A 25,081-nucleotide genomic window follows, 5' to 3' on the forward strand; every position below is an offset into this window, starting at 1 on the left:
TGCTGGTTCGCCTCTGGACACCAGTGGGCTCTGAAGGTGCACACTTTTGTCTCAGTCAGACGTACCCACCAGATGCACCAGAGGGCATCAATTACCTACATTATCCATAATATTCCGACTCCATTTCTTGAGAAATTTTCAACTCTTATGGGCAGGATCTGTGTGTCAGAGCATGTGGTTTCCTTGGAGAGGTGGGCATTTCCTTGGACTTGTCTACCCTCTTCCTCAATTTCAGGCAAGTGGCTTTCCACACAAGGTTAGGTTGGGACTGAGGCTATGAGGTGCCCGTAGGTCTCACCTGGGGGCAAATCCCGGCTCTAGGACCTGATTACCCGCTGACTTCAGGGGCATGCTATTTCCCCTCAGTGGCTCTCCCGGGCATCACTGTCCCTACAGGCTTTGTTCTAGCCCTTAGAGTGAAATAAAAATAATATCAATCTACTAAGGGGCTATTAACCTATGCAGAAGTACATAACATAATCCGTGAGACAAGGAATAGATGAGAGCAAAATCTTGTATTAGAAAATGTCTCAATTGGGGCGCCTGGGTGGCTCAGTTGGTTAAGCGACTGCCTTCGGCTCAGGTCATGATCCTGGAGTCCCAGGATCGAGTCCCGCATCGGGCTCCCTGCTTGGCAGGGAGTCTGCTTCTCCCTCTGACCCTCCCCCTCTCATGCTCTCTCTCTCTCTCTCTCATTCTCTCTCTCAAATAAATAAATAAAATCTTTAAAAAAAAAAAAAAAAAAAAAAAGAAAATGTCTCAAATCAATGATCTCAGCCTTTACCTTAAAGAAACTAGAAAAAGAACAGCACATTAAACCCAGAATAAGCAGAAGAAAGGAAATAGTAAGGTCAATGTGGACATTCACTAAATCTAAAAAGAAAATAGAAAAAATATATGAATCCCACATGATTCTTTAGTAAGGTCAATCACATGGACAAATCTCTGGCAGGACGGACAAGTCAAAAACGGACAGCATCAGGGATGAGAAGTGACGCTCCCACGGATGGTACAGATGTTAAAAGGATAAGGGAAGATTATGAACAGCTTGATGCCAATGAATTTGACACTTTAGATTTTCATCTAAACCAATTTCATCTGAACCAATTCCTTGAAAAACACAAACTACCAGAAGTCACTCAAGAAGAAAGTGGCAACCTGAATAGCTATGTGTCTATCAAAGGGTTAGTGGTTGCAAAATCTTTCTAGAAGGAAGTTTCAGGCGCAGATGGCTTCACTGGGTATTGCTACCAACCACTTACGAAGAAATACTAGTTTCACAAACTCTTCCAGAGAATTGAAGAAGAGGGAACACTCCCCCATCCTTCAGAGGCCAGTACTACTCTGATAAGAAAACCAGGGCTTTATATGAAAACTACAGACCAGGATGTAAAAATTCTTTTTTTTTTTTTTAAAGATTTATTTATTTATTTATTTGAGAGAGAATGAGAGACAGAGAGCATGAGAGGGAGGAGGGTCAGAGGGAGAAGCAGGCTCCCCGCTGAGCAGGGAGCCCGATGCGGGACTCGATCCCGGGACTCCAGGATCATGACCTGAGCCGAAGGCAGTCGCTTAACCAACTGAGCCACCCAGGCGCCCCAGGATGTAAAAATTCTAAACAAAATTTTAGCAAACTCAATACAACATATAAAAACGTTAAGTATTATCATGACCAAACGGAGATTATGCCGGAAACACAGGCTGGTCTAACATTAGAAAGTCAATTAAAGTAATTGATCATGTGACTCTTCCAGCGACAGATCTCTGCCCCACCCACGACGGAATGGGGCCGGTGCCGTCAGTCAGCCACCAGTGGCTGGCCGGGCCCGGGGACCGGCGTCACATCCGGGATTCCCGGCTTCGGTCCGCGCACCTCCTCCCTCCAGCCCCGGCGGCCCACCCCGCCGCGGCCGCGGGCTGGGAGCGGGGCACCCAGACCACAATGCCCCGGGCCTCGGCGTGGCCCCGCCTCCGCACGCCGACCCCGCCCCGCGCGCAGAGTCGGCAGCCTCTGATTGGTGGCTGCGGCTTCCGCTCCCTTGATGGGCGGGTTCTCGACCCCGGTGGCTGCGTGGGTGATCGGGCGGCACCGGCAGGCATGGGGGAAGCCCGGACTGGCACGGGCGCGCCGGCTGATGGGCTAGCTCCCGCAGGGTTGCCGATGCCGGAGGCCGGCGTGGAGGCGGAGGTGGCGAAGCTGCTGCCCTTCCTGGCGCCCGGGGCGCGGGCGGACCTGCAGGCGGAGGCGGTGCGGCACGTGCTGGCGCTGACCGGCTCTGGGCCCGGTCGGGCGCTGCTGGCCGGCCAGGCGGCGCTGCTGCGGGCGCTGGTCGAGCTGGCTGCGACCCCGGCCCCGGCCCCGGCCCCGGCCCGCGACGCCGCTCGTGCGCTCGTCAACCTGGCTGCCGAGGCCGGCCTGCACGAGCGGCTGCTGGAGGCCGAGCCCGCGCTGCCTGCCCGCCTGCTGGGCCGCGCGTTGGACCCAGCGTGGCCCTGGGCCGAGGAGGCGGCCGCCGCGCTGGCCAATCTCAGCCGCGAGCCGGCGCCGTGTGCCGCGCTGATGGCAGCGCTGGAGGCCGAGGAGCCGGGGGAGTCGGGCCTGGAGCGGCTGGTGCGCGCGCTGTGCACGCCCGACTACAACGCCCGGGCGCCCCTGCATTACCTGGGGCCAGTGCTCTCCAACCTCAGCCAGCGTCCCGCGGCGCGGGCCTTCCTGCTGGACCGCGAGAGGTGACGCCCGGGGCGCCCGCGGGGAGGGGGTGCAAGGGAACAGGGATGGCACTGAGTGGTCCCTCCCTCCAGGTGCGTGGTCCAGCGGCTGCTGCCCCTTACCCAATTCTCAGACTCCTCGGTGCGCAGGGGCGGGGTGGTGGGGACTCTCCGAAACTGCTGCTTCGAGCATCGTGAGTGGTGATGGGGGTGAGGGTGTTGCGGTTGGGCGGGCTGGGGCAAAGAGACCACTTCGGGGCCCCCCTCTAGACTGGCTCCCATTTCTGTTTCCCCTCAGGACACCACGAGTGGTTGCTTGGGCCCCAGGTGGACATTCTCCCTTTCTTGCTGCTGCCCCTGGCTGGGCCTGAGGACTTCTCTGAGGAGGAGATGGAGCGTGAGTGGCTTGGGTGGAGCCTCAGGGTTGGCGGGGGAGGAGGGGAAGGCCATTGGGGGAGCGGGCAGATGCGCCGATCAGGACCCCCTCTGAAACCTTCCAGCAGGGAGTGCTGAGCACAGATGGGGCTTACCGAGGCAGGGTCTGGCCTAGCTACCCGGTGCTGGCACGCGGTAACCCCGCATACACCTCTAGGGCTGCCTGTCGACCTGCAGTATCTGCCGCCAGACAAGCAGCGAGAGCCTGATGCTGACATCCGCAAGATGCTCCTCGAGGCCATCATGCTGGTGAGCGGGGCCCTGCTGTGCTAACGCCACCTCGCAGCATGCCCACACATACGTGAGTACGCTGATAGCTGTGTGGCCTTTGCCGTCTTCCAGCTAACAGCCACAGCGTCTGGTCGGCAGCAGGTGAGAAACCAGGGAGCCTACCTGATCCTGCGTGAGCTGCACAGCTGGGAGCCAGAGCCCGACGTGCAGGTGACTTGTGAGAAACTCATTCAGGTGGGTGCAAGGCTTGTGGGGACGGGGGGTGGACGTCCGTGGTGTGCCAGCCAGATGCTCACCTGCCTCCCGTGCTGGCAGGTGCTCATTGGGGATGAGCCAGAGCCGGGCATGGAAAACCTGCTGGAGGTCCAGGTGCCTGAGGATGTGGAGAGACAGCTGCAGCAGCTGGACCAGCAGGAGCTGGAGCAGCACACCCGGGCGCAGCCACGGGAGCTGGCCCCAGAACCACAAGCAGAGGGGGCTACGCCCACCTGAGGCCCTTGCAGCCCACCACCGGCTCCAGGCCCACCTTTGCCAGCCCTTCAGTCCAGGCCTTCCTGCAGCCACCCGCAGGCCTCTGGGTCTCCTTGCTCAGAGGTTGTTCCCTGCTGAAAAGCAGAGCTACACTTATGCTCAGAGTGAGGTGTCTAGGGCGAATGCCCAATAAACCTGCGAGGGTCGGGGTACCTCCTCGTGCCCTCGAGCAACTCAGGTTGCTCAGACCAGCACTGATCAGCCAGAGCTAATCACGCCCTGTGACTCTCAGGTACGTACCTCCAGGAAGATGGCCGATGGGGCTGGACAGATAAACCGTACAAGCCTGAGCAGCCCCCAAGGGCACTACAGAGGTCTGGGCATCAGTGGGCATCCAGGTGCAAGCAGTGCCCTTTGCTGCCAGTCCCACCTGAGTCTTCAATCCTGGGGTCCTCGGCTTGCCCTGCCTGAGATCCAGGCTCAAAGGACTGACCTCTCGTGACTTTCACCAGCCTCAGCCTGTCCTGGGATCTCCTAGAGCTGCGCCCCCCCTGGTTTGTCCTTGGAGCGCTTGCTGGGTACTGTCTCTCTTCATCCCCTCCCCCGTCCTGCTCAGTCCCTTGCTAGTTTCTCCAGCCCGGGACTGATGTGATGCGCTCGCTGTCCCCGCTAACTAGGCTCTATCCTTGGTCAGTTTCCTTGAGTTTCAGAGCCCCTTGCCTCACACATGGAGGGTCTTCCTGATGGGCCTGCAGCCTTGCTCTTTGCCAGACCTTTTCCCTGACCACCCTCTGCCCCCGTGGAGCCCCCTTTGGGCCCGAGAAACTTGTTCTCCCCCAGCCCCTTGTGTGGGCCCTCTGTCCTGCAGCTGCCAAGCCAAGCCTGCTAGGCTGTCCGCGTGGCCCTCCCCGCGCTGTGCTCCCTTCCCGGTGCCGTCTTTGGCACAGGGCTCCCTTGCACTGGAGTGCAGCCTGGCGCCCTGACTTCCCAGCACCCTCACTCCACACGTCCTCGGTCCTGTCACTGCCTCCAAAGCCAGAGGTCCACTCCAGTTCCACCAAGGCTGGGTGCCTCGTGGAAACGAGGTATCTCCTGTCTCTGGTACCCTCTGTCTTTGCCACCTCCCGAGTCAAGCTCTGGCATGGAGGCGCGTGGACTCGCGTTCTCCCTGGATGGGGAGCGCTAGCGGGTCCCCCGTGGCTGGCTGCCCTGGCCTGCGCTGAGACGGCAGCATCCCCTCCATAAAATAAATGCTTTATCTGGCCTCGCCTGGGCCTGCTCCTCCTCAGTGGACCAGGTAGTGCCCAGGCGTGGTCCCGGTGGCAAACGCGGAGCTCAGTGACTGGCTACTTGGAGGCGCCCACCCCCCGGCTGGCTGCCGCCATGTTCCGGAGCCCCAGCTGGGCAGATCCTGCACCTCTTCTTGGGACTGCGTCTGGGGCTCAGGCCCCGGGCCAGAAGCACTCTGGTGGTGAGTTCCCCCTGCTGGGGGCACCGCCTCGGAGGCTTTGAGTCCCTGCCGCGCTCCATGTGGTCAAGGGCTGTGGGCAGCTGGGACTTAGCTGGCTTCTCTGCAACCGACGGCCGTGGGCACCAGGAGGGGCACTGAGGGGCCAACCACCTGCCCACCCCGCTGGGGCCCCACCCTACCTGGCGCCGAGCTGAGCGTGGTGCAGAAGAGCGCCTGCGCGGCGGGCAGCATCCAGCAGTGGGCGGCCACCTGCTGCAGGTCCAGGCGTGCACGCGGCGTAGCTATAGCTGGCCCCGGATCAGGTCCTGGCACTCTGTGGGCAAGGGCTCACAGCTGTGGCTTCCCACTGCCTACCCTCTTGCGCGTGCCCATCCCTGTCAACGGTGCTGGCAGTTTGGGGGAGGTAATCCCATTCAGTCGCCCAAACGCCTGGAGGGAGTCCATGCTGCACCAGTCATGAGACTGAGGCACAGAGAGGGAAGGTGGCTTGCCCTGTGCCAGGGCGGAGCTCAGAGCTCACCAGGACCACTGCCTTTCCAGACAAGGAGTCTGAGTCTGGACCTCCCCGGCCCCGCTGCCCTCTCACCTCTTTGCTGCAGTCCGTTTACCAGCCTTTATTGGGAGTGGGGTGCCAGGTCAGCCTCCCGTGCCACTGCCACTCCCCTCACCGCAGGATGAGCCTTCTCTGGACCCAGGTCTCTCTCTTTTTAAGATCTTATTTATTTGAGAGAGAGAGAGAGCACAGGCAGAGGGAGAGGGAGAAGCAGGCTCCCCGCTGAGCCAGGAGCCTGACTCAAGGCTCCATCCCAGGACCCCGGGGTCATGACCTGAGCCGAAGGCAGACGCTCAACCGACTGAGCCCCCCAGGCGCCCCTGGACCCAGGTCGCTCATGCTGGGATTTGGAAAGGACACAGGCTGTTCTCCCTCACCTGGGGACGTGCCTGGCCTGAAGGTGGGCCGTGGCGCATCAGGTGCAGCATGTGGTGGGCCTGGTGCCCCTTGAAGGGCAGCTCCCCAGTCACCACGGCATGAAGGGTGATGCCCTGGGGGCACAGGCTCCTCAGGGCATGCCTCCTCTCTTGCCCCCCCGTGGGTCCTGCCTATGCTGGGGAGCCTGTGGGTACCACTCACGGGCTCCACAGGTCGGCCTGCTCCCCACTGTACTCCTTGCTCGTGAGGATCTCGGGAGCTGTGTAGGCCACAGAGCCGCAGAAGGTGCTCAGCAGCGAGTTCTTGAGGCCCGACCGGTTGGCGAAGCCGAAGTCTGCCAGGGGCGCACGGGGGGCACGGGCAAGCAGTAGACCCTGGGAGGAGCAGGAGGGGAAGGGACAGTGGGCTCAGGAGGGATGGCTGTGGGGCCAATGCGGAGCGTGTAGATGTCTGCAAGCACAGGTGTAGGCAAGCGTGGGGCTGGGCCTCCTGGGAGGGTTAAAGGTCAAGCCAGGTGGGGGTCAAAACTCTGAAGCAGGCAGGGTGCCTGGTGGCTCAGCTGAGTGGCCCACTCTTGGTTTTGGCTCAGGTCAGGACCTCAGGGTCCTGGGATGGAGCCCCACCCCTGCGTCTGGCTTCGCGCTCAGCAGGGACCTGCTTCAGGATGCTCCCTCTCCCTCTGCCCCTCCTCTCGCTCTCAAAGGAATAAATGGGTCTTCAAAGCAATAAAAGAACAAAGTCTGAAGCAGGCGAGGGTAGAGGCTGGGGTCCCAGCTGGGACAACAGTTGGAAATGGGTGGGCCTCATGAAGAAGTGGAAGGCTGGGGTCCTGAGTCAGGGAGTCCAGGGCAGGGGGTGGGGCTGGGCCACAGGCTCACGGGTCAGCTTTAGGAGGCCTTGGTCGTCCAGCAGGATGTTCTCACACTTTAGCTCCCTGCATGGGAAAGGGAAGTGGTGCTGGTCCCGGGCTCGGGTGGGCCTCTTGCGGCAGGTGGGGGCAGGCGGGGCAGCCCCCTCACCGGTGCACGATGCCCGAGCTGTGGCAGTGGGCCACAGCACTGCCCAGCTGCCAGAACAGCCTGCGGGCCCCCTCCTCTCCCAGCCCCGGGCGGCAGCGGCAGTCCGACACCGCGTTGATGTGTTCCAGGAGGTCACCGCGGGCTCCCAGCTCCAGCACCAAGTAGGAGCGCCGGCTATTCTGTAGGTCTCATAGAGCTGCACCTGCCGGACCCCCCTGCTATCACCCAGGGAGGGGCTGTCCAGTGCATTGGCTCAGGGTCTCGGGATGGGGCTGGGCCCCAAGCATAAGGGTCCCTGGTGGGAAAGGGGGTGGTCCTGCGCAGCAGGGCATGGGCAGGATGGGCATGGGCTGTTTCGGGGTCTCTGCCTACCACATTCAGGTGCTTGTAGGTAGCATTGAGTGATGATATCTCACGAGGCAGGAACTTTTGGGAGAACACAGGGGCCTCGGCAGTGGAGATGATCTTGATAGCCACCTGTAGGGGTGGAGGGTGGCCCTTGTGTGCAGACCACAGCCCCTGAATGGGGGGACGTGGACAGACCCCATGTCCTTTGTGCACATTGCTGAACTTGACTGGAGTGAGGCTGGGAAGCAGCATCCTTGGGGGTCTATACTGACCTTCCCCTTCCTTCCTGGCCCTGATATGCTCAAGGGGTTCTGGAGCTAGGGGTGGCCAACTTCCAGGTCCTTGGGAGGATACTAGACCAGGAAGGAGCCAGAACAGCAGGGAGGTGCCTCAGTGGGGTTAGGACAGGGACCACTGGGGCTGGGCTGAAGGGCGGCCCACAGAGCCTGCTGTCTGCCACCCATGGGGAAGAGATGGGCCTGCCTCACCATGGCATGGTGCTTGCCCCGCAGGTCGGAGGCCAGCTTGGGGTTGTGCTGCATGCGCTCATGTGTGGCGTAGGCCAGGTAGACTTTGGAGAAGGCCCCAGAACCAATCTTCCTGGAAGAGAGCAGGTAGCCATTGTCCCTGCATTCGCGTACCTGTTCCATGAAGTTTTGCTGGTCCAGCTTCTGCCTGGCACTTCATGGAGGGCAGGGTGCCACGGGAGGGGGCAGGGTGGTCCAGCTCACTGCAGGGCCTTGGGTAGGAGGAGCAGGGGACAGGGCTGAGGCCTGACGTGTCAGAAGGGCTAGGACAACAGGGCTGGAGGAGGCTGGTGGGACCTGTGCCCCTTGAGGCTGCACCCAAATTTCTGAAGTCTTTCTGGGACCAGGGCACAGGCAAGGGAGTGACCAGGGCTGAGAGCTTGGGGTGGGAAGCTAACACAGCCATAGACTGGTGTGGGTCAAGGCAGGCTCTGGGAAAGCAGGGGCAGATTCCAGAATGGGGGGTTCTAGAGCTGGCCCTGCATTGTGCCCTCGAAGGGGGGAGTTCTGTCCCCCAGGGCCTGTCTTCTCTGAGAACATCTTGCTGGAACTAGCCCCGTCCTGCATGGGGCCCAGTCTTAGTGGGGTGAGAATCCCCAAGGCAGGGTGAGGCCTTATGTGACTGGCCACAAAAGACCTTTAAAGAAGCTTGTGGGGAGGGTGAGCGAGGGAAGGTAAGCAGGGTTTCTAAGGATATAAAGAAGGGGAAAGGCAACTCAACATGTGCTAGAACTGTTTCAGCTGAGCCCCTCCTCCTCTTCGAGGGTAGCAAGGTGGCAGCTAGGTGTGCTGCAACGGAGGCCGAGCCAGAAGAAGGGCCTGGGGCGGGAGCTACCTGACTCCCGCTGTGGCCTAGAAGCTTCTGTCCAGGCCAAGGGACGCTGCAGGAGGCCTGGCACCCAAAGCTTTCCTCAGACTTGACACATCCCCAAAGCAAGCAAGGGTGCCCAGTCTGGGCTCTAGGCGAGGGAAGCCAGCATGGCCCCTCGCTTCTCCTGGCCTCCAGAGCCTTCTGGGAGCACTGTTGCCACGGGGGGTAGCAGCTAACGTTAATGAGCATCTGCCGTGTGGAGGCACTGTTCTAAGGAGTCACAGGAGCTGCTGATGGCCACCCCCCTTAGTCCCTGCCTCCTGTCCACCGGCCATGCCTGACACACCCATCCCATACTAGGCGTTCACATCCTTGTGTTTAATATTCCCTTGCTCACCCGCTGCCCTTGTTTGTCAAATTGCCTGGGATATAGAAAATATGGGCAGACTTTGTTCATTGCTGACGTGCAGGTTAGAGATCTCAGGTGTTAGGGGGCTGGAGCAGCAAAGGGGACAATCGTGTGGCTCTGGCCAGGGTGTCTGTGCCCCCCAGCTGCTGCTGGGGAGCCTGGGAACCATGTCAGCTGTCACCTTCCCAGCTCCCACCAGTGCCAGAACACAACTGGAAGCCAGTGAGAGCCGTGCGGAGACAGGCAGGACCCAGAACGGTCAACGGCTCTGTCCACCCTCCCTTTGCAAAGTCTTCTGTGCCCTCCTCCTTCACTGCGTTCTCGGTCCTCCAACCATTGCATGAGATGCATTGAGCACCCATGGTATGTGCTGGGCTTGGTGCTGAGCACTTGGGAGCAAATCACAGACATGGGCCTTTCTCTCCTAGAGCTTACAGTTACAGACAGGAGATTGGCATCAGTAACGTAATAAAATGACAGCTGTGATGTTTGCTGGGGCAGTTTGTGCCCTTGGGGAGTAAAGTCTGGCTGAGGCTGGGGAGGGGGCAGAGCCAGTGGGCCATGCTGGGCACTGGCCATGTCCGGAGGGGGGGCTTGGGCAGGAAAGTGAATCCTCCAGATGGGAGCTTCGAAAAGGCCTGCCTCCTGCCCTAGCAACTTCTACATGCTGCGTGAGAGGGTTTGGGGGGTGGTTGGGGCTCTTCCCGAGGGGCCAGGCCCCATCTGCAGAGCACCTCATGGTCAGCCTTCTGTCCGTCTTTTGGGCTCCATCCCTGCAACAGAAAAGGGCTGAACCCCTTCTCTCTTGGGAAAAGGATGTCCCTCCCTGCACTGTTCAGCTGCGCCCCCGGGGCCCCACGTTGCACCCTCACACCATCACCCACAGCTCTCTGCAGACCCAACCTGCTGCAAGACGAAGACACCCGCTAGGCCTGGCTGTAGTGCTGCTGGCCACTTCCTTCTCAGACCGCCCTTCTCACCTCCTGAGCTGCTACGCCACTCTTTTTTCTTTTTCTTTTTGGCCTGTAAACATGCCCAGATGATTTCAGCCTCCGAGGCCGAGGCCGTGCGGCTGCCAGAACGCGGCTCCTCCGCCAGCTTCTTCCCTCTGAGTCCGATCCTACCTCCTTCCGTCCCCCAGCGGCGCCACTTCACAGCGCTTCGCGTGTCTTACTGTTTGCTCATTATCTGCCCCCTCTCCAGAGCCCAGGCTCCCGAATGCAGACACCTGCTCATCTTGGTCCCCACTGCTGGCCAACTGAACGTGTCTGTTCTCGGAGGAGTCGACGGCCCCAGGGTCTCTGGGTGTTTGTTGGGTGCGTTCTTGTGTGAGAGATAGTAAGGTATGATAGTGCCCGGTGTGTCCAGGTTGGGCCCACCTGTGGTGTGTACCTGAACAGGTGTGTGTTTGCGAGGGGGCTGGCTTTGTGCACAATGGCGCGCCGAGCCCGCGTCCCGGAAGCGTTCCTCGGGGTGTGGAGCGGTGTCTGCGTGCCTGGACCTAGGAGGTGTAAGCGTCCGACGCGGACAGGAACGCAGGTGGACCGGGCCAGCTCCCGCGCGGAGGAAGCGGGAAGTGCACGCCCCGCGCCTGCGCAGTGACCGGCCGCATTTATTGCGGCCAGCCGGGAGGCCGCGCTCGCGCCCAACTGTCGGGAGCCGCGGTCTCTGGACGGCTGGGGGCGGGGCCGAGTGCGAGGCGGAGTTTGCGCACTGCCGCTTGCTGGGGCTCGGTGGGCGGGGTGGAGAGAGGGAGGGAGAGGGACGCGTCTCCGGCCAATGAGCGCAGAGATCGTGTGGGGGCGGGGCCGGACTGCCGCGCGCCGTGCCGCGGTTGGCGGAGGGGGCGGGGGCGGGCTCGGCGTGTGGCCCTGCCCACTCCGGGCCGCGGCTGGGTGGGAGGGCGGCGCCCGGGCCGCGGCGGCAGCTACTCAGGTAAACCGGGGACCGGGGGGACCGGCGGCGCTCGCTCGGAGAGGCGCCCCTCGGGGGAGCCTGGGCCGGAGAGTCTGGGGGCCGCCCCTTCGTCCGGGGTTGCGAGGGAAGCCGAGTCGGGAGGCGCCTTCCCAAGGTCAGGGGCGAGCGCGAGGAGGGTCCCGGGCGTCGTGGAGCCGAGCCCGCCCCCTTGCCGGGGCTCAGGTGCTCCCGGCGCGGCCGAGGAGCCGGGCGCGCCGCGTCCCAGCCCGGAAGAGGCCCGGGAGCTGGCCGCTCCCCTTCTTCCCCACGCCGGGGCGGGGGGGGCGGGTGCCGGGGCCTTGGGGCGCGCGGCGGGCACGCCGGGCTGTCCTCTAGGGGCAGCCGAGCCTGAGCTCTGAGAGGATCCTTCCCGATGCCTCTCTGACATTGAAGGAGGCGGTCCGGAGCAGGGAGTAGTTGGGCAAAAGTCACGAGGATTATGGGTCAGAGAGGATAGGTCGTGAAGCTGGCAGGGCCGGAGGCAATCAAGGTGAGAGCTGGGTGGTGCTGGGCCGGCCGGCCCCCAGTCCCTGGGCCCCGAGGCCCTAGTGTCGGTGCGGCGGTGCGGCGGTGCAGCGTTAGGGCCCGGAGAGAGGGCTCTGTGGGAGCGGGCGGGTCCGAACTACACACTTGCAGACCTCGTCGGGGTGGGGGCGGGGCGGGCCTGCTCGAGCGCGGTGAAGTGAGTCAGAGGGGTGCGGTGCGGGCAGCGGGCCTGGCGGGGGGAGCCAGACGACTGGCCTTGCGTGGGGGTGTCAGCTGGAGTGGCTGTCTGGTGGGGGCAACAGGTGGGGTTGGGGTGGAGGCTGGCTCTGAGGGGACAGTCTTGGAGGCAGGGACCACTTCGGACAGGGGTGGTGGTAGGGGTGGAGGAGAAGAGGGTCAGTAAGTCCACCATAGGGTGTGGGGAGGGAGATGGAGGAACAGGAAGGGGAGATGCTGATTCCTGACCCAGATAGCTGAGTGCATGATGACACAGGAAAAGAGGCAGATGAGTTGGGGGCCAGGGAGAGGTCAGGGGTGAAGATGGTGAGTTGAGTATTAGAGCTGTTGGGTTTGAGTGGTTCAGAGGGAGACTCTGCAGGCACTGGGCCCCAGGAGACCCCTGTGGGAATCGTCAGTGGTAGGACACTTAGCAGTGGCTTGAATGTGATGCGGCTACATCACGCCTATAGTCCTGGCACCCAAGGGGTGTAGGGATGCTGCTGCAGGATCTTTATTTCCAGGCCTCAGGCCGTTGTGGTTCAAGTGAGCAGGTGTCTCTGGTCTCTCTGTGGTGTCAGAGTGGACTGACCTGAGTTGAGCTCCCTTGGTTACCTTGAAACCAGTATTCAGGCTGCCGTGGCTTGTTCAGACCCGCATCTCGCTGTTTCTCACTCCCCAGGCTGTTTGCTGCCTGCTGGGGGACATCAGTGGATCAGAGGTGGAGGCTGTGGGGCTTACGCCTGCTCGCATTCACCACTAGTCCCATGTGCTTGGAAGCAGGTGTCTGCACTTAGTTTTCAGACCCAGGGTCCACTGGGGCCCAGGTGAGCGGTCAGGTTGTGGCTTGTATGTGATCAGCAGCTCCAGATCTCCCTCTTCAGTGAGCTGAATTATTTGATCTCCTTGAGGTTGGTCCAAGAAAACTGTGGCTCTTGTGGGCTCCTGCCCAGTGCTCAGGGTTTACTGGCTGCTGGAGTTATGAGGAATGTGCTTTCTTAGCTGAGCTGAAGGGCCACCTGGCTTTGGGGGTTTGCGTGCGAACCCAGTGACACAGCTCGGCATGGCTTATGTTGAGAAACAGTGTTCCCAAGGGACTGTGAGCGATGAGCTGTTGGACTGCCTTTCCTGGGTCATCAGCCCAGGTTCTTGTTGGTGACTCTGGAAATTGATTCTTCTCTGGCTCCTGTGCTAGAAGGGAAAGTCCAGGGGCCTGCTGCAGGGGTGGGTCATTCCCATGTCCCCACGTGGTGGCCTGACCCTCAGACAGACTCATGGCTGCCTCTGGCCAGTGGTGTCCATGGCCTCCTCGCCTCCCATGCCTCCTTCTGACCCACTTTGGGCTTGGTGCGGTTGGCCCAGCACCTCTGTTATCCTCTGCCATGTCATGTGGCAGCCATAATACACATGGGCGTCCTTCAAGCCAAGGGCTGGGACTCTGGGGGCTTAGACGGTGCCTGGTCGACTTAGCATATGTGGTGGGATGACTGCTTAGTTGAGGTGAATGAGGAGGAAGCCGCTTCTTCACTCAGCGATGATGTGTGGGATGCGGGAGGGATACCTGCTTACCCCTGCCTTCATGACCTGTGCTAGTGTGCATCCTAGCAGGGGCGTGGAGTGGAGCCTCCGGGAGCCAGTCCTGGGTGCGTCCTGCCCTGCTGTTAACGAGCTGCTAACTAGCGATGGGTTTCTCCCAGACCTGCTTGGCTCTGTGTATTAAGAGAGATGGTGCCTCTAAGGTAGTGGCCGGGCAGTCAGTGCTCAGCACACGCTTCCTGCAAGACGCAGGGTGCCTTCCAGGCCCGGGCCCTTCCTTGTCTCTGCACCCTCTTCCCCTGCGGAGCATTCGTCTTGGTTTGCCATCAGCAACCTCCTCACGTTTGTCTGTCTCCATAGAGAGCAGGGTCTGCGGCTATCTCTGTGTGTCCAGCATGAGCACACAGATCACCTGGCCTGGGGCGGGGACCTTCCAAAATGGCCTTGCTCAGCTGTGCGCTCTTTGCTTTTCCATTGGACGGTCAAGCTCTGCTCTTTCCACTGTAGTTTCTATGCACTCACCTACCCACCACTTTCTCCCAGTGGTTGTTTTTCAGCATCTAACCAGACCCCTGTGGTATTCGTGTTTCTTCTAACATCTCTGTGCACTCGCGCGAGGGTTTCAAAACGTGGGTGATCCCATCACGGGTGTGACGGTTTGGGCTTGCGGCGGATGCTCTGCGGGCTCTGCTGACTGTCCTCACCCACGTGATGCCCGCGGCACCGGGGACATCTGCTGCTCTGGGAGCGCGCTGGGTGCCTGTGGCGCAAGCGGAACCTCTTGGTGTGTCTCTTATGAATGACTCCTCCTACTTTGTCTTTCACTGACCTTATGCTCTGCTGGTCGGATGAGGTGTGTGAGCACGTAGGGTGTGTGCATTGGTGTAAGTATGGATACGGTTTTCTTTTTTTTTTTTTAATTTAAAAAAAAATTTTTTTTTAAAGATTTTTTTTTTTAATTTATTTATTTGACAGAGAGATAGCACAGGTAGGCAGAGTGGCAGGCAGAGGGAAAGGGAGAAGCAGGCTCTCTGCTGAGCAGGGAGCCCGATGTGGGGCTTGATCCCAGGACCCTGGGATCATGACCTGGGCCGAAGGCAGCCTCTTAACCGACTGAGCCACCCAGGCGCCCCTGGATACGGTTTTCAAATTTTACATATGTTTTTGACTCAGAAACTTAACAGTTTTTTAATAGTCAAACTGAACAGTGTTCATTAACGTCTGGGGTTTTGCGTCTGGCTTATAACATCCTTTCCTACTTCAAGACTGTAAAAGATTTAGCTGTGCTTTCTACTCGGACTTTTGCATTTCATCTCTCCATTTAACTCTTACGTGCATCTGGAGTTCATGTTGGGGTGAGGAGAGGTGTGGGGAGGCTGGTGTTTTCCCTGAGTGTTTAACTTGCTGTTTCAACATTATTTATTGACTAATCTGTCTGTATGATTTAAAACTCTGTCTTTCTTGTGTAACATGTTTTCTTCCTTCTTGGTGTTCATTTCTGGACTTTTTATATAGTTCCATTGATTTAATACACTTTAACATAGTATAGGACAATTCTTCCTCTTCATATACTTCAAAAATTTAACTGGCTATTCTTTTTCTTTTTTTTTAATTGGCTATTCTTGGACATTAATTCTTCTATATGAATTTTGGACCATTTCATCAAATACCCTCCAATATCCTGATTCATGTATTTGTAGATTCAGGAAAATTGAGCTTTACAAAATTGAGTCATATGGGAGGATTTTGATTTTATTCCTTCCTCCTTTTATTCCTTTATTCCTTTTTTTAAAAATACTTATTATTTTAGAGAGCACGAACAAACAAGTCGGGGGGAGGGACAGAGGGTGAGAATCTTACAGCAGACTCCCCGCTGAGCTTGGAGCTTGATCCCATCACCCATGAGACCATGACCTGAGCTGAAACCAAAGTCGGACACTCAACTGACTGAGCCACCCAGGTGCTCCTGAACAGTTTTTTTAAAAAATGCTGTGCATACTAAGGATAAAAATCAAAACTTTTTCCGTTGCTCGCAGTGCACTGGAGAAGGCAGGCAGACTGGAGCATACAACTGTTAATATTTTGTACTGATCCCATATTCATCTTATGAACAAAGGGTTGTGGGAATATTGGATCCCTTGCTGGAAGGTTGGGAGTGTCCTGGGTGAGGTAACAGGAATTGGCTGTTGAGGAGGGAGCAGGAGTCCCCATGGTAGAGAGGCCAGGGCAGGGCATGCTTGCAGAGGACAGGCAGAAGCAGAGGTGCTGAGAGTCCAGCCCGTGGCCTGGGGTTTTCAGGTGGCCGGGACACCTAGAATGTAAAGGGGTGAGAGAGAAGCGGTGAGGGGTTCGGGTCTAGGTTGGAACAGCCCACGTTGGAGGTGTTAGGTTCTGTGGGCAGCAGGAAGGGGGGTAAGCAGCAGTGTGGCATCATGCTAGGATCCGTGTTGGCAAAGATCAGCACTCTGAGCACGGAGGAGGCATGGAAGTGGCCGAGGCAGGATGGCCAAGTGAGCCAGTCATCAGGGATAGGACCTCAGTGGGGGAGTAGGGCATCTACTGCCTTGTGTGACGTGCAGAAGTAGGGAAATAAGAGCAATTGGGGGGGGGGGGTGCTGATGTTTTTTATAGTGTGTTTGTTACTGAGTGGTGTGCCTTGGTGCCATTAATTTCATTGCCTTAGCAGTGTATTCAGAGAGCATAAGTTTTCTGGGGGGCCAGGGTGGCTCAGTCGGTTGAGCCTCTGACTCTTGGTTTTGACTCAGGGTCTTGGGATCAGGCCGCAGGTAGGCTTCCCCTCTCTCTCTCCCTCTGCCCCTCACCTGGCTCGTGCTCTCTTTCTTCCTCTCTCTCTCTAAAATAAATAAATAAATGGTTTTAATTTTTTTTTAAAGAGAAGAATTTTTTTGGTGAATTTCAGTTTATCAAGTTTCCCCCCCCCAGCCCCCGCCCCATAGCTTTTGCTTTTGGTATCATAGAGATTTTCTTCTGTTTTTTTTTTTTCCCCCCCAGAAATTTCATAGTTTTAACTTTTACATTTAGGTCTGTAAATCATTTTGAGTTTTTGTATGTGGTGTGAAGTATAGGCTGAAGTTTGTTTTATTGCATGTAGATGTTCAGCACTATTTGTTGAAAAAACTATCCCTTCTCCACTGAAGAGACTTTGTACCTTTGTTGAAAATCAATTGGCCATGTAAGTCTTGAAGTCCGGTAGTATAAATCCTCCAATTTTGTTTTGTTTTGTTTCAGAATCGTTTTGGCTGTTCTAAGTCCTTACATTTCCATAGGAGTTGTAGAATTAGTCCATCAGTTTCTACAAAAAGCCTACTGGGATTTTGACTGGAATCCATTTAATCTATAGATACATTTGGGAAGAATTGATATCTTTGCACAGTGTATCTCTCCATTTATTTAAATTTTCTTTAATATCTCTCAGCAATGTGGGGTGCCTGGGTGGCACAGTTAGTTAAGCCTCCGACTCTTGGTTTCCCCTCAGGTTGTGATCTCAGGGTCCCAAGATGGAGCCCAATGCCTGGCTCCATGCTCAGTGCAGAGTTTGCTTGTCCCTCTCCCTCCCCCTCTGCCCCTCACCCCACTCATGTGTGCGTGCTCTCTCTCTCTAAGTAATACATCTTAAAAAAACATATCAGCAGTGTTTGATAGGTTTAGTGTATTGTCTAACACATCTTTTGTCAAATTTATTTTTAAATATTTCATATTTTGGGGGGTGGGGGAAAATATTTCATATTTTTTTACTCAGCAAATGGCATGACTTTCCATTTTTGATTGTTTATTGTTAGCAAATAGAAATACAGTTGTTTGTTTGTTTAAAGATTTTATTTATTTGTCAGATAGAGCACAAGCAGGGGGAGTGGCAGGCAGAGGGAGAAGCAGGCTTCCCGCTGAGCAGGGAGCCCGATGTGGGGCTCCATCCCAGGATCCTGGGATCATGACCTGAGCTGAAGACAGGTGCTTCACCGACTGAGCCACTCAGTAGTCCCAATACAGTTGATTTTTTTAATACTGACTTTACATCCTGTGTTCTTACTAGCGACTTATTGATTCTAGTCCTAGTTGTAGATTCTGTAGGATTTTCTGCATAAACAATCATATTACCTGTGAATAAAAGCAGTTTTACTTCCTTCTGTTCAATTTGAATGCCCTTTATTATTTTTTCTTGCCTTATTGCACTGGCTAGACCCTCTACTATGATGGTGAAGAGACGTGGTGAGAGCAGACATCCTTACCTTGTTCCCTAATTTAAAGGGATAGCATTTAGTCTTTCACTATTAAGAATGATGTTCCTATAGGTTTCCCTTAGGTGCTGTTTATCAGGTTGGGGAAGTCCCTTTTATTTCTATTTGCTGATAATTTTTATTACAAGTGGATGTTGGATTATGACAAATGCTTTTTCTGCATTTATTGAAACAATTATATATATTTTTTCTTTTTTTGGTCTGTTAATGTGAATTACATTGGCTGTGCTTAAAAATACTAAACCAACCTTGTATTCATGGGATAAACCCCATTTGATCATGCTGTATTACTCTTTTTACATGTTGTATATGATTTGATAAAATATTGTTAAAAATTTTTTCATTTGTGGGGCATCTGGGCGGCTCAGTCTGTTAAGCGTCTGCCTTTGGCTTGGGTCATGATCCCAAGGTCCTGGGATCGAGCCCCACATCAGGTTCCTTGCTCGGCAGGAAGCCTGCTTCTTGCTCTCCCACTCCTCCTGCTTGTGTTCCTGCTCTCACTATCTCTCTGTTTGTCAAATAAATAAATAAAATCTTTAAAAAAAAAAAAGGAATTTTTTTCATTTGTGTCTACAAGGGAAATTGGCCTATGGTGTTCATTATTTGTAATATCTTTGTCTATTCTTGTTATCAGAGTAATGCTGGCCTCATAAAATCAGTTGGGAAGTATTCCTTTATTTTCAGTTTTCTTGGAAGAATTCATGTAGAGTTGGTATTATTTCTTCCTTAAATGTTTGATAGAATTCTCCAGGGGAACCCTCTAGGCCTAGAGCTTTCTCTGTGGGAAGGTTTTTAACTGCAAGTTCAATTTCTTAATTAGATATTATGTTATTTAGGTTATCTATTTCCTCTTGCATGAGCTTTAGTAGTTTATGTGTTTTAAGGAACTTGTCTATTTTTAGGTTTTTTATTGAGATATAATTGACTCAACCCTGAGATCACGAGTCTCACATGCCTCTGACTGAGCCAGCCAGGTGCCCCTCACTTGTCTGTTTCTTTCAAGGTGTTCAGTTTACTTAAAAAAAAAAAAAAAAGTTCAATTTACTGGCATAACATTATTCATAATGTATTTTTATTTTCTAATTTATTTCTAATTTCTAATATCTCTAGAATCTAGTGATACCATCTCTCATTCTTTTTTTTTTTTTTTTTTTTTTTTTATTGAGAGAGAAAGAGAATGATAGAGAGCATGAGAGGGAGGAGGGTCAGAGGGAGAAGCAGACTCCCTGCTGAGCAGGGAGCCTGATGTGGGACTCGATCCTGAGACTTGATCCTGGGACTCCAGGATCATGACCTGAGCCAAAGGCAGTCGCTTAACCAACTGAGCCACTCAGGTGCCCCACCTCTCTTGATACTGGTAATTTGTGTCTTTTTTTTCCCCCTGATCTGTCAGGATAGAGGTTATCAAATTTATTGATCTTCTCAAATAACTAGCCTTTGGTATCACTGATTTTTTTTCTGTCATGTTTTCTATTTCTTTGATTTATGTACTAATATTTAGTATTTCTTTTGCTTCATTTGAGTGTCTAGTTTCTTTTCTTTTTTTTTTAAAAGATTTTATTTATTTGAGAGAGAGAGAGAGAGGAGGAGCAGAGGGAGAGGGACAAGCAGATTCTGTGCTGAGTACAGAGCCGGATGAGGGCTTGATCCCATGACCATGAGGTCATGACGTGAGCCAAAATCAAGAGTCAGATGCTTAACCAACTGGGCTATCCATGCACACCTGAGCGTCTAGTTTCTTAAGGTGGAAGATCACGTCATTCTTGGGCGCCTGGGTGGCTCAGTTGGTTAGGCGACTGCCTTCGGCTCAGGTCATGATCCTGGAGTCTCGGGATCGAGTCCCGCATCGGGCTCCCTACTCAGCGGGGAGTCTGCTTCTCCCTCTGACCCTCTCCCCCTCTCATGCTCTCTCTCTCTCTCTCTCATTCTCTCTCTCAAATAAATAAATAAATCTAAAAAAAAAGATCACATCATTCTTCTTTTCTAATACAGTCATTTAGTGCTATAAATTTCCCACAAATTTTGGTGTATTTTTTCATTTTCATTCACTTCAAATGCTTTCTAATTTTACTTTTGATTTCTTTTTTGCCTCATGTATTATTTTGAAGCACATTAAGTAGTTTTTAAAATACTTGGGGATTTCTCAGATAGCTTTCTCTTATTGACTTTTAATTCCATTGTAGTCAGAGAACATACTTTGTATGACTTGAACTCTTTTAAATTTACTGAGATTTGTTTTACTGCCCAGAATATAGTCAGTCTTGAAAAATATTCCATGTGCTTTTGGAAAGAATATATATTCTACTGTTAATGAAAAAATGGTTCTGTAAATACTACTTAGGTCAAGTTGGTTGACAGTATTGTTCAGGTCTTTTGTACCCTTACTGATTATCTGTACAATTGTTTCACCAATTATAGAGAAATCTCTGCTGTAATTTGTATTTGTCTATGTTTTCTTGCATTTTCATTAGTTTTGGCTTTGTGTATTTTGAAGTTCTGTTATTAGGCACATAAATGTTTACGATTGTTATGTCTCTGGAATCTGCTTTGTCTAATATTGACAGGCACTCAAGCTTTCTTATAACTAGTGTCAGCCCTATCTTTTACCATCCTTTTTCTTTAACCTCTTTATGTTAACATATGCAGTCTTTCATGTGGTTTCTTGAGTATATGAGACACAGTTATAGTAACTGTCTAAATGTCCTTGTTCACTAATTTTTCTGCATCATTTCTGGATCAATTTATATTTATTGATTCATCCTCATTGTGGGTTGTATTTTTTTGCTTCTTTGCATGCCTGGTAATTTTTTATTAGATGCCAGAAATTGTTATTTTACCTTGTTGATGCTGGATATTTGTGTGTTCCTATTATCATTCTTTTTATTTTTTATTTATTTTTTTAAAGATTTTATTTATTTATTTGACAGATACACAGCGAGAGAGGGAACACAAGCAGGGGAAGTGAGAGAGGGAGAAGCAGGCTTCCCACGGAGCAGGGAGCCTGATGCGGGGCTCGATCCCAGGACCCCGGGATCACGACCCAAGCCGAAGGCAGACACTTAACGACTGAGCCACCCAGGCGCCCCTATCATTCTTTTTTAAAAAATATTTTATTTGAGTGTGAAAGAGAGCATGAGGGAGAGGGAGAAGCAGAGCAGGGAGCCTGATGCGGGGCTCGATCCCAGAACCCTGGGATCATGACCTGAGCCAAAGGCAGACGCCCAACCAACTGAGCCATCCAGGAGCCCCCTTATTATTATTCTTGAACTTTGTGCTGGGATGTAGCTAAGTGACTTAGGAACAATTTGATCTTTTCAGGTCTTACTTTTAGCTTTGTTAGGTGAGACCAGAACAGCATTTAGTTTACGGCTAACTTTACTTTTTTATTGAGGCAAAACCATTTTGAGTGTTCTTCCCAATACTCTGTGAGTTGTGATGTTTTCCCCTCTGGCTGCTGGCAGCAGCCCCGTTCTGGGCCTGTTGTGAGTCCTGAGGATTGTTTCTGCTGACCCTTTTGGGTAGTTCTTGCCCTGGCCTTTGGTGATTTCTTCTTAAACATGGCGCTCGTATTACGGCAGCTCCTCTGCTGCTGTAATAAATTACCATAAAATTAGTGGCTTAAACGACATAGATTTGTTATCCTAAAGTTCTTGAGGTCAGATGTCTGACATAGATCTCACCAGGCTAAAATCCAGGGGTCAATAGGGCTGTGCTCTTTTCTGGGCTCTCTGGGGAGAATCTGTTTCCTGCTCTTTCAGGTTGTTGGCAGAATTTGGTTCATTGTGGCTGTAGGAACAAAGTCCCTGTTTGGTCACTGGCTGTAAACTAAGGGACATATCTGACTTCTAGAGTCCACCCACATTATGTGGTCCAGAGCCTCCTTCCTCTATCTTTAAAGCCAGCCATGGTGGCTTGAGTCCTTCCCACACTTTGAACTTCTCCTCTTCCTTCTTCCGTCTCATATCCTTGACCCCACTGGGAAGAGTTCTCTACATTTAGGACTTATACACTTAGGCTGGTCTCACCCACATAATCCCCCCACCACAGGGCTTGTACCCTTAATTCTGTCTGCTGAGTCCCTTTTGTCACGGAAGATAACATACCACAGGTTCTGGGGTGAGGACATAGACTTCTCTGGGGACATTATTCTGCCACCCAGCACTGGCCAGGAGGTCAGCTGAGTGACCAGGGACCCTCTGCAGGTCTCTGGAGTTCTCTCTGGTATTAGAGTCTGCAAACTGCCAGGACCTGGGTCTCCCAAGATACTACTCCCAATCTGTCTCAACTTAGGTGTATTGCTGAGTCCTCCTGATCCCTGGATGCACCCTCCAGGCTGTGAGCTGGAGTGGGCACAGGGCTCCTGTCCTTCATTTCCTGATGTCCATCACTGAGATGACAGAACTACCATTCCTTTTTAGTTGTTTTGGTCAGGAGAGCAAGTTGGTCCATTACTCCCATCCGGGCTAGGAGCTGATCTTGTTTACTTATTTTTTGTTCCTGTTTGAGTTGGGTGCACATGGCCTTTTGCACTCGTATGAAGAGCGTTCCAAACTTGCTGATTTTGAGTTGGTTTAGCCCTTGTTTCTTCCTGGGTAGTGGAGATAGGCAGCTGTGGCTTTTCTCAGAGCAAAGCCTCTGCCCCAGGGACAGCTGCTTGCCTTGTACGTACAGACCAGGTCCAGGAATTCAGGGTTTAGGGTCTATCTGACGATGTGCCGCCGCCTTCGAGAAGTATCTTTGGGCTCTTTCTGGAACCTGCTGACAGCTGCGACCTTTTCAGCCCTTCATTCTTTTGGGGTTTGCGGTTTTTTGCCTTCTTCTTGCTCTGCCACAAATGAAATGTGTATTTCTATTTCTTGTTTTCCTTGTTACTTTTAGATGCTTTCCAGGAAGAAAGGAGAAACACCGTGGTGATGCCAGCATCTTTAAGCCAGAGTCTTCTCCATCTGCTTTCTATCTGCCTGGGATTCCTGGAGATTTCTGGTTTGCTAATTTTATCTTGTTTTCTAGTGCTCTTATAGATTTATTCTTTTAAAACTTGCATCTTTGGGACACCTGGCTGGTGCAGGCAGTAGAGCATGCAACTCTTTTTTTTTTTAAGATTTTTATTTATTTATTTGACAGAGAGGGAGCGCAAGCAGGGGGAGTGGCAGAGGGAGAGGGAGAAGCAGGCTCCCCGCGGAGCAGGGAGCCCGACGCGGGGCTCGATCCCAGGACCCTGGGATCATGATCTGAGCCGAAGGCAGACACTTAACGACTGAGCCCCCCAGGCGCCCCTACATGCAACTCTTGATCTTGGGGTTATGAGCTTGAGCCCCATGCTGGGTGTAGAGAGATTAGTTAAAAAGAAAATTTTTAAAAAATAAGATAAAATAAAAACTTGCATCTTTTCTGTCATTTCATTGAGGTTTTGGTGGGATGAATGCATGCTTGGGACCAGTCTGCCTTCCTGAACTAGAGTTCTCACTCACTTGTAATTCTGCCGCCCCGCACCCTGTGAGGTCTCACCTGCTCTTTCCTTCCTCTGTGTCCGTAGCCAGATGGGTGTCGTCTTGCTTGGTTAGGGGCAGGTCATGGCAGCTCGCCTCTATCACCTCTGTCCTTTTATGTCTGAGAGGTAATCGGGAGGGCCCGGGGTGGAAGTGATCGATGAGTGGCAGTGCAGTTGTCAGCAAACAGGAGACACCATGTTAGAAAGCTGTCAGCTACCGTGCTGATGGCCTGTGGCCCCTCTGACCTTATGGACCTTGGAGAGTATGACGTAGGTCTGAATTCCTGACCAAGTGGTAAAGGGGTAGAGGCACTTTCTTCTTTGGGTCCATCTGTTGCAAGGGCTGCTTCAAAGCATGCAGTGTTTGAAAGCTGCAGCTCTTTTTTTTTTTTAAAGATTTATTTATTTATTTTAGAGAGAGAGAGAGCGAGCAAGGGAGGGGCAGAGGGAGAGAGAGAGAGAATCTCAAGAAGATTCCCCACTGAGCATGGAGCCTGATGCGGGGCTTGATATCATGACCCTGAGACCATGACCCAAGCCGAAACCAAGACCGACTGCGCTCCCCAGGCGCCCCGAAAGCTGCACCTCTCAAATGCCATGGGCTGTTTGGATGGTTGGTTTCTGGTGGCAAGGAACCTAGATCCCCATGCTGCCCAGCCAGTCTCTCTGAGCCATGAGGAGGCTCATTCTGTGCTGTGCTAGAACTCTCAAGCACAGGGGATCTGGAGCCTGCAGTGATCAAGGCCCTCGTTCTTGGCCCTCGGGGCAGGTTTCCATGCCCTCACAGACATCACCCAACAGGTGATGTCAGCCTTATGTATGCCCTCTCTTCTTTACAGAGTAAAGGAAGATGCTGTAGGTGGTGACCACACTTGCCCAGGTCACCGTGTGGGCTGACATCATCCCAGTGGGGCTGCCAGGTGGGGCAGAGGAGAACTGGTGGCCGTTGAGGGAAGCTGCCTTCTGTCCTCCGTGAGTGGCTCTGCCGTGGTGTGGCAGATCGCTCCCTCCAGGAAAAGGCACTGAAATCATGGGGGTTTTTTGATGAGTTTTATTTTTTAAATTTTTTAGAGTGCGTGTGTGTGGGGGGCGCGCAGGGGGACAGAGGGAGAAAGAGTCTCAAGCAGACTCCCTGCTGAGCAGGGAACCCGACGTGGGGCTTGATCCCAGGACCCCAAGATCATGACCTGAGCCAAAATCAAGAGTTGGGAGACTTAACGGACTGAGCCCCCCAGGCACCCCAGAAATCTTGTTTCATACAAACACAGTGACTGCCTGTAAATGGAAGAGGGGTATGATTTAATTGCTGTGTTTTTGCTTACTCCAGGTTTGAGAAGAAGCTGTCCATGTTCACACTGGGTGAGGCGAAGCCAAGATGACAGAGTCCTACGTGAAGAGTGAGTGTGTGGGGCCCCAAGCCAGGACGCGGGGGTGGGGGGGATTGCCGCCTAGCTTTTGAGTTTGGGTCCCAGAGGAGCACCTGGCCTTGAGTGAATGAGGCTTGAAGGAAGGACTATTGCAGGGCATGCGTTCTCTGTGTTCAGTAAAAACAAAAAAGAAAACAAAGTGGTTGTCTCTGTAGTGACTGAATCATAGGGGGGCGATTTGGCTGCTGGCTCAGTGCGGCATGGGGAATGGTGTTTGCTGGGTACGGGGGGCTTTGTGCTCTGTGTAGAGGGGACCCTGTGCCTTTGCCCCTTTCTACACAAGACATGGTCCAGCAGCCATTGTGCCTGTCCACTCTGTCCCTGAAACTGCCCCACGGAGCTCTCTCTCCA

The 25,081-nt window shown here is 53.7% G+C and overlaps 2 protein-coding genes and 1 pseudogene across 2 annotated transcripts in view; 2 read left to right on the forward strand and 1 right to left on the reverse strand.

Annotated features, from left to right (window-relative positions):
- Positions 1–1,906: 1,906 nt before the first annotated feature.
- On the forward strand, positions 1,907–5,486 carry HGH1 (HGH1 homolog). Its single transcript, XM_032416062.1, has 6 exons — positions 1,907–2,730; positions 2,803–2,903; positions 3,008–3,106; positions 3,302–3,393; positions 3,487–3,609; positions 3,691–5,486. The coding sequence occupies exons 1-6, from the start codon at positions 1,943–1,945 to the stop codon at positions 3,865–3,867; spliced, it is 1,380 nt and encodes a 459-aa protein (XP_032271953.1). The 5' UTR covers positions 1,907–1,942; the 3' UTR covers positions 3,868–5,486.
- On the reverse strand, positions 3,901–24,651 carry LOC116639609 (annotated as a pseudogene).
- Positions 11,223–25,081, forward strand: part of MROH1 (maestro heat like repeat family member 1) — a 70,367-nt gene continuing 56,508 nt past the window's right edge. Inside the window, exons 1-3 of the mRNA XM_032416119.1 lie at positions 11,223–11,297; positions 22,691–22,795; positions 24,631–24,700. Coding sequence (XP_032272010.1) covers positions 24,679–24,700 — 22 coding nt within the window. The 5' untranslated portion in view covers positions 11,223–11,297; positions 22,691–22,795; positions 24,631–24,678. The remainder of the gene's footprint in view (positions 11,298–22,690; positions 22,796–24,630; positions 24,701–25,081) is intronic.

This window comes from Phoca vitulina, unplaced genomic scaffold, assembly GCF_004348235.1.
Source record: "Phoca vitulina isolate PV1807 unplaced genomic scaffold, GSC_HSeal_1.0 scaffold18, whole genome shotgun sequence".
Classification (NCBI taxonomy): Eukaryota; Metazoa; Chordata; class Mammalia; order Carnivora; family Phocidae; genus Phoca; species Phoca vitulina.

Bases quoted from the DNA above. Each gene is read 5' to 3' on its own strand.
- HGH1 (XM_032416062.1), top strand. From the start codon at position 1,943: ATGCCCCGGGCCTCGGCGTGGCCCCGCCTCCGCACGCCGACCCCGCCC. The intron at 2,731-2,802 runs GTGACGCCCGGG...CCCTCCCTCCAG, and splicing joins TTCCTGCTGGACCGCGAGAG to GTGCGTGGTCCAGCGGCTGC. The intron at 2,904-3,007 runs GTGAGTGGTGAT...GTTTCCCCTCAG, and splicing joins AAACTGCTGCTTCGAGCATC to GACACCACGAGTGGTTGCTT.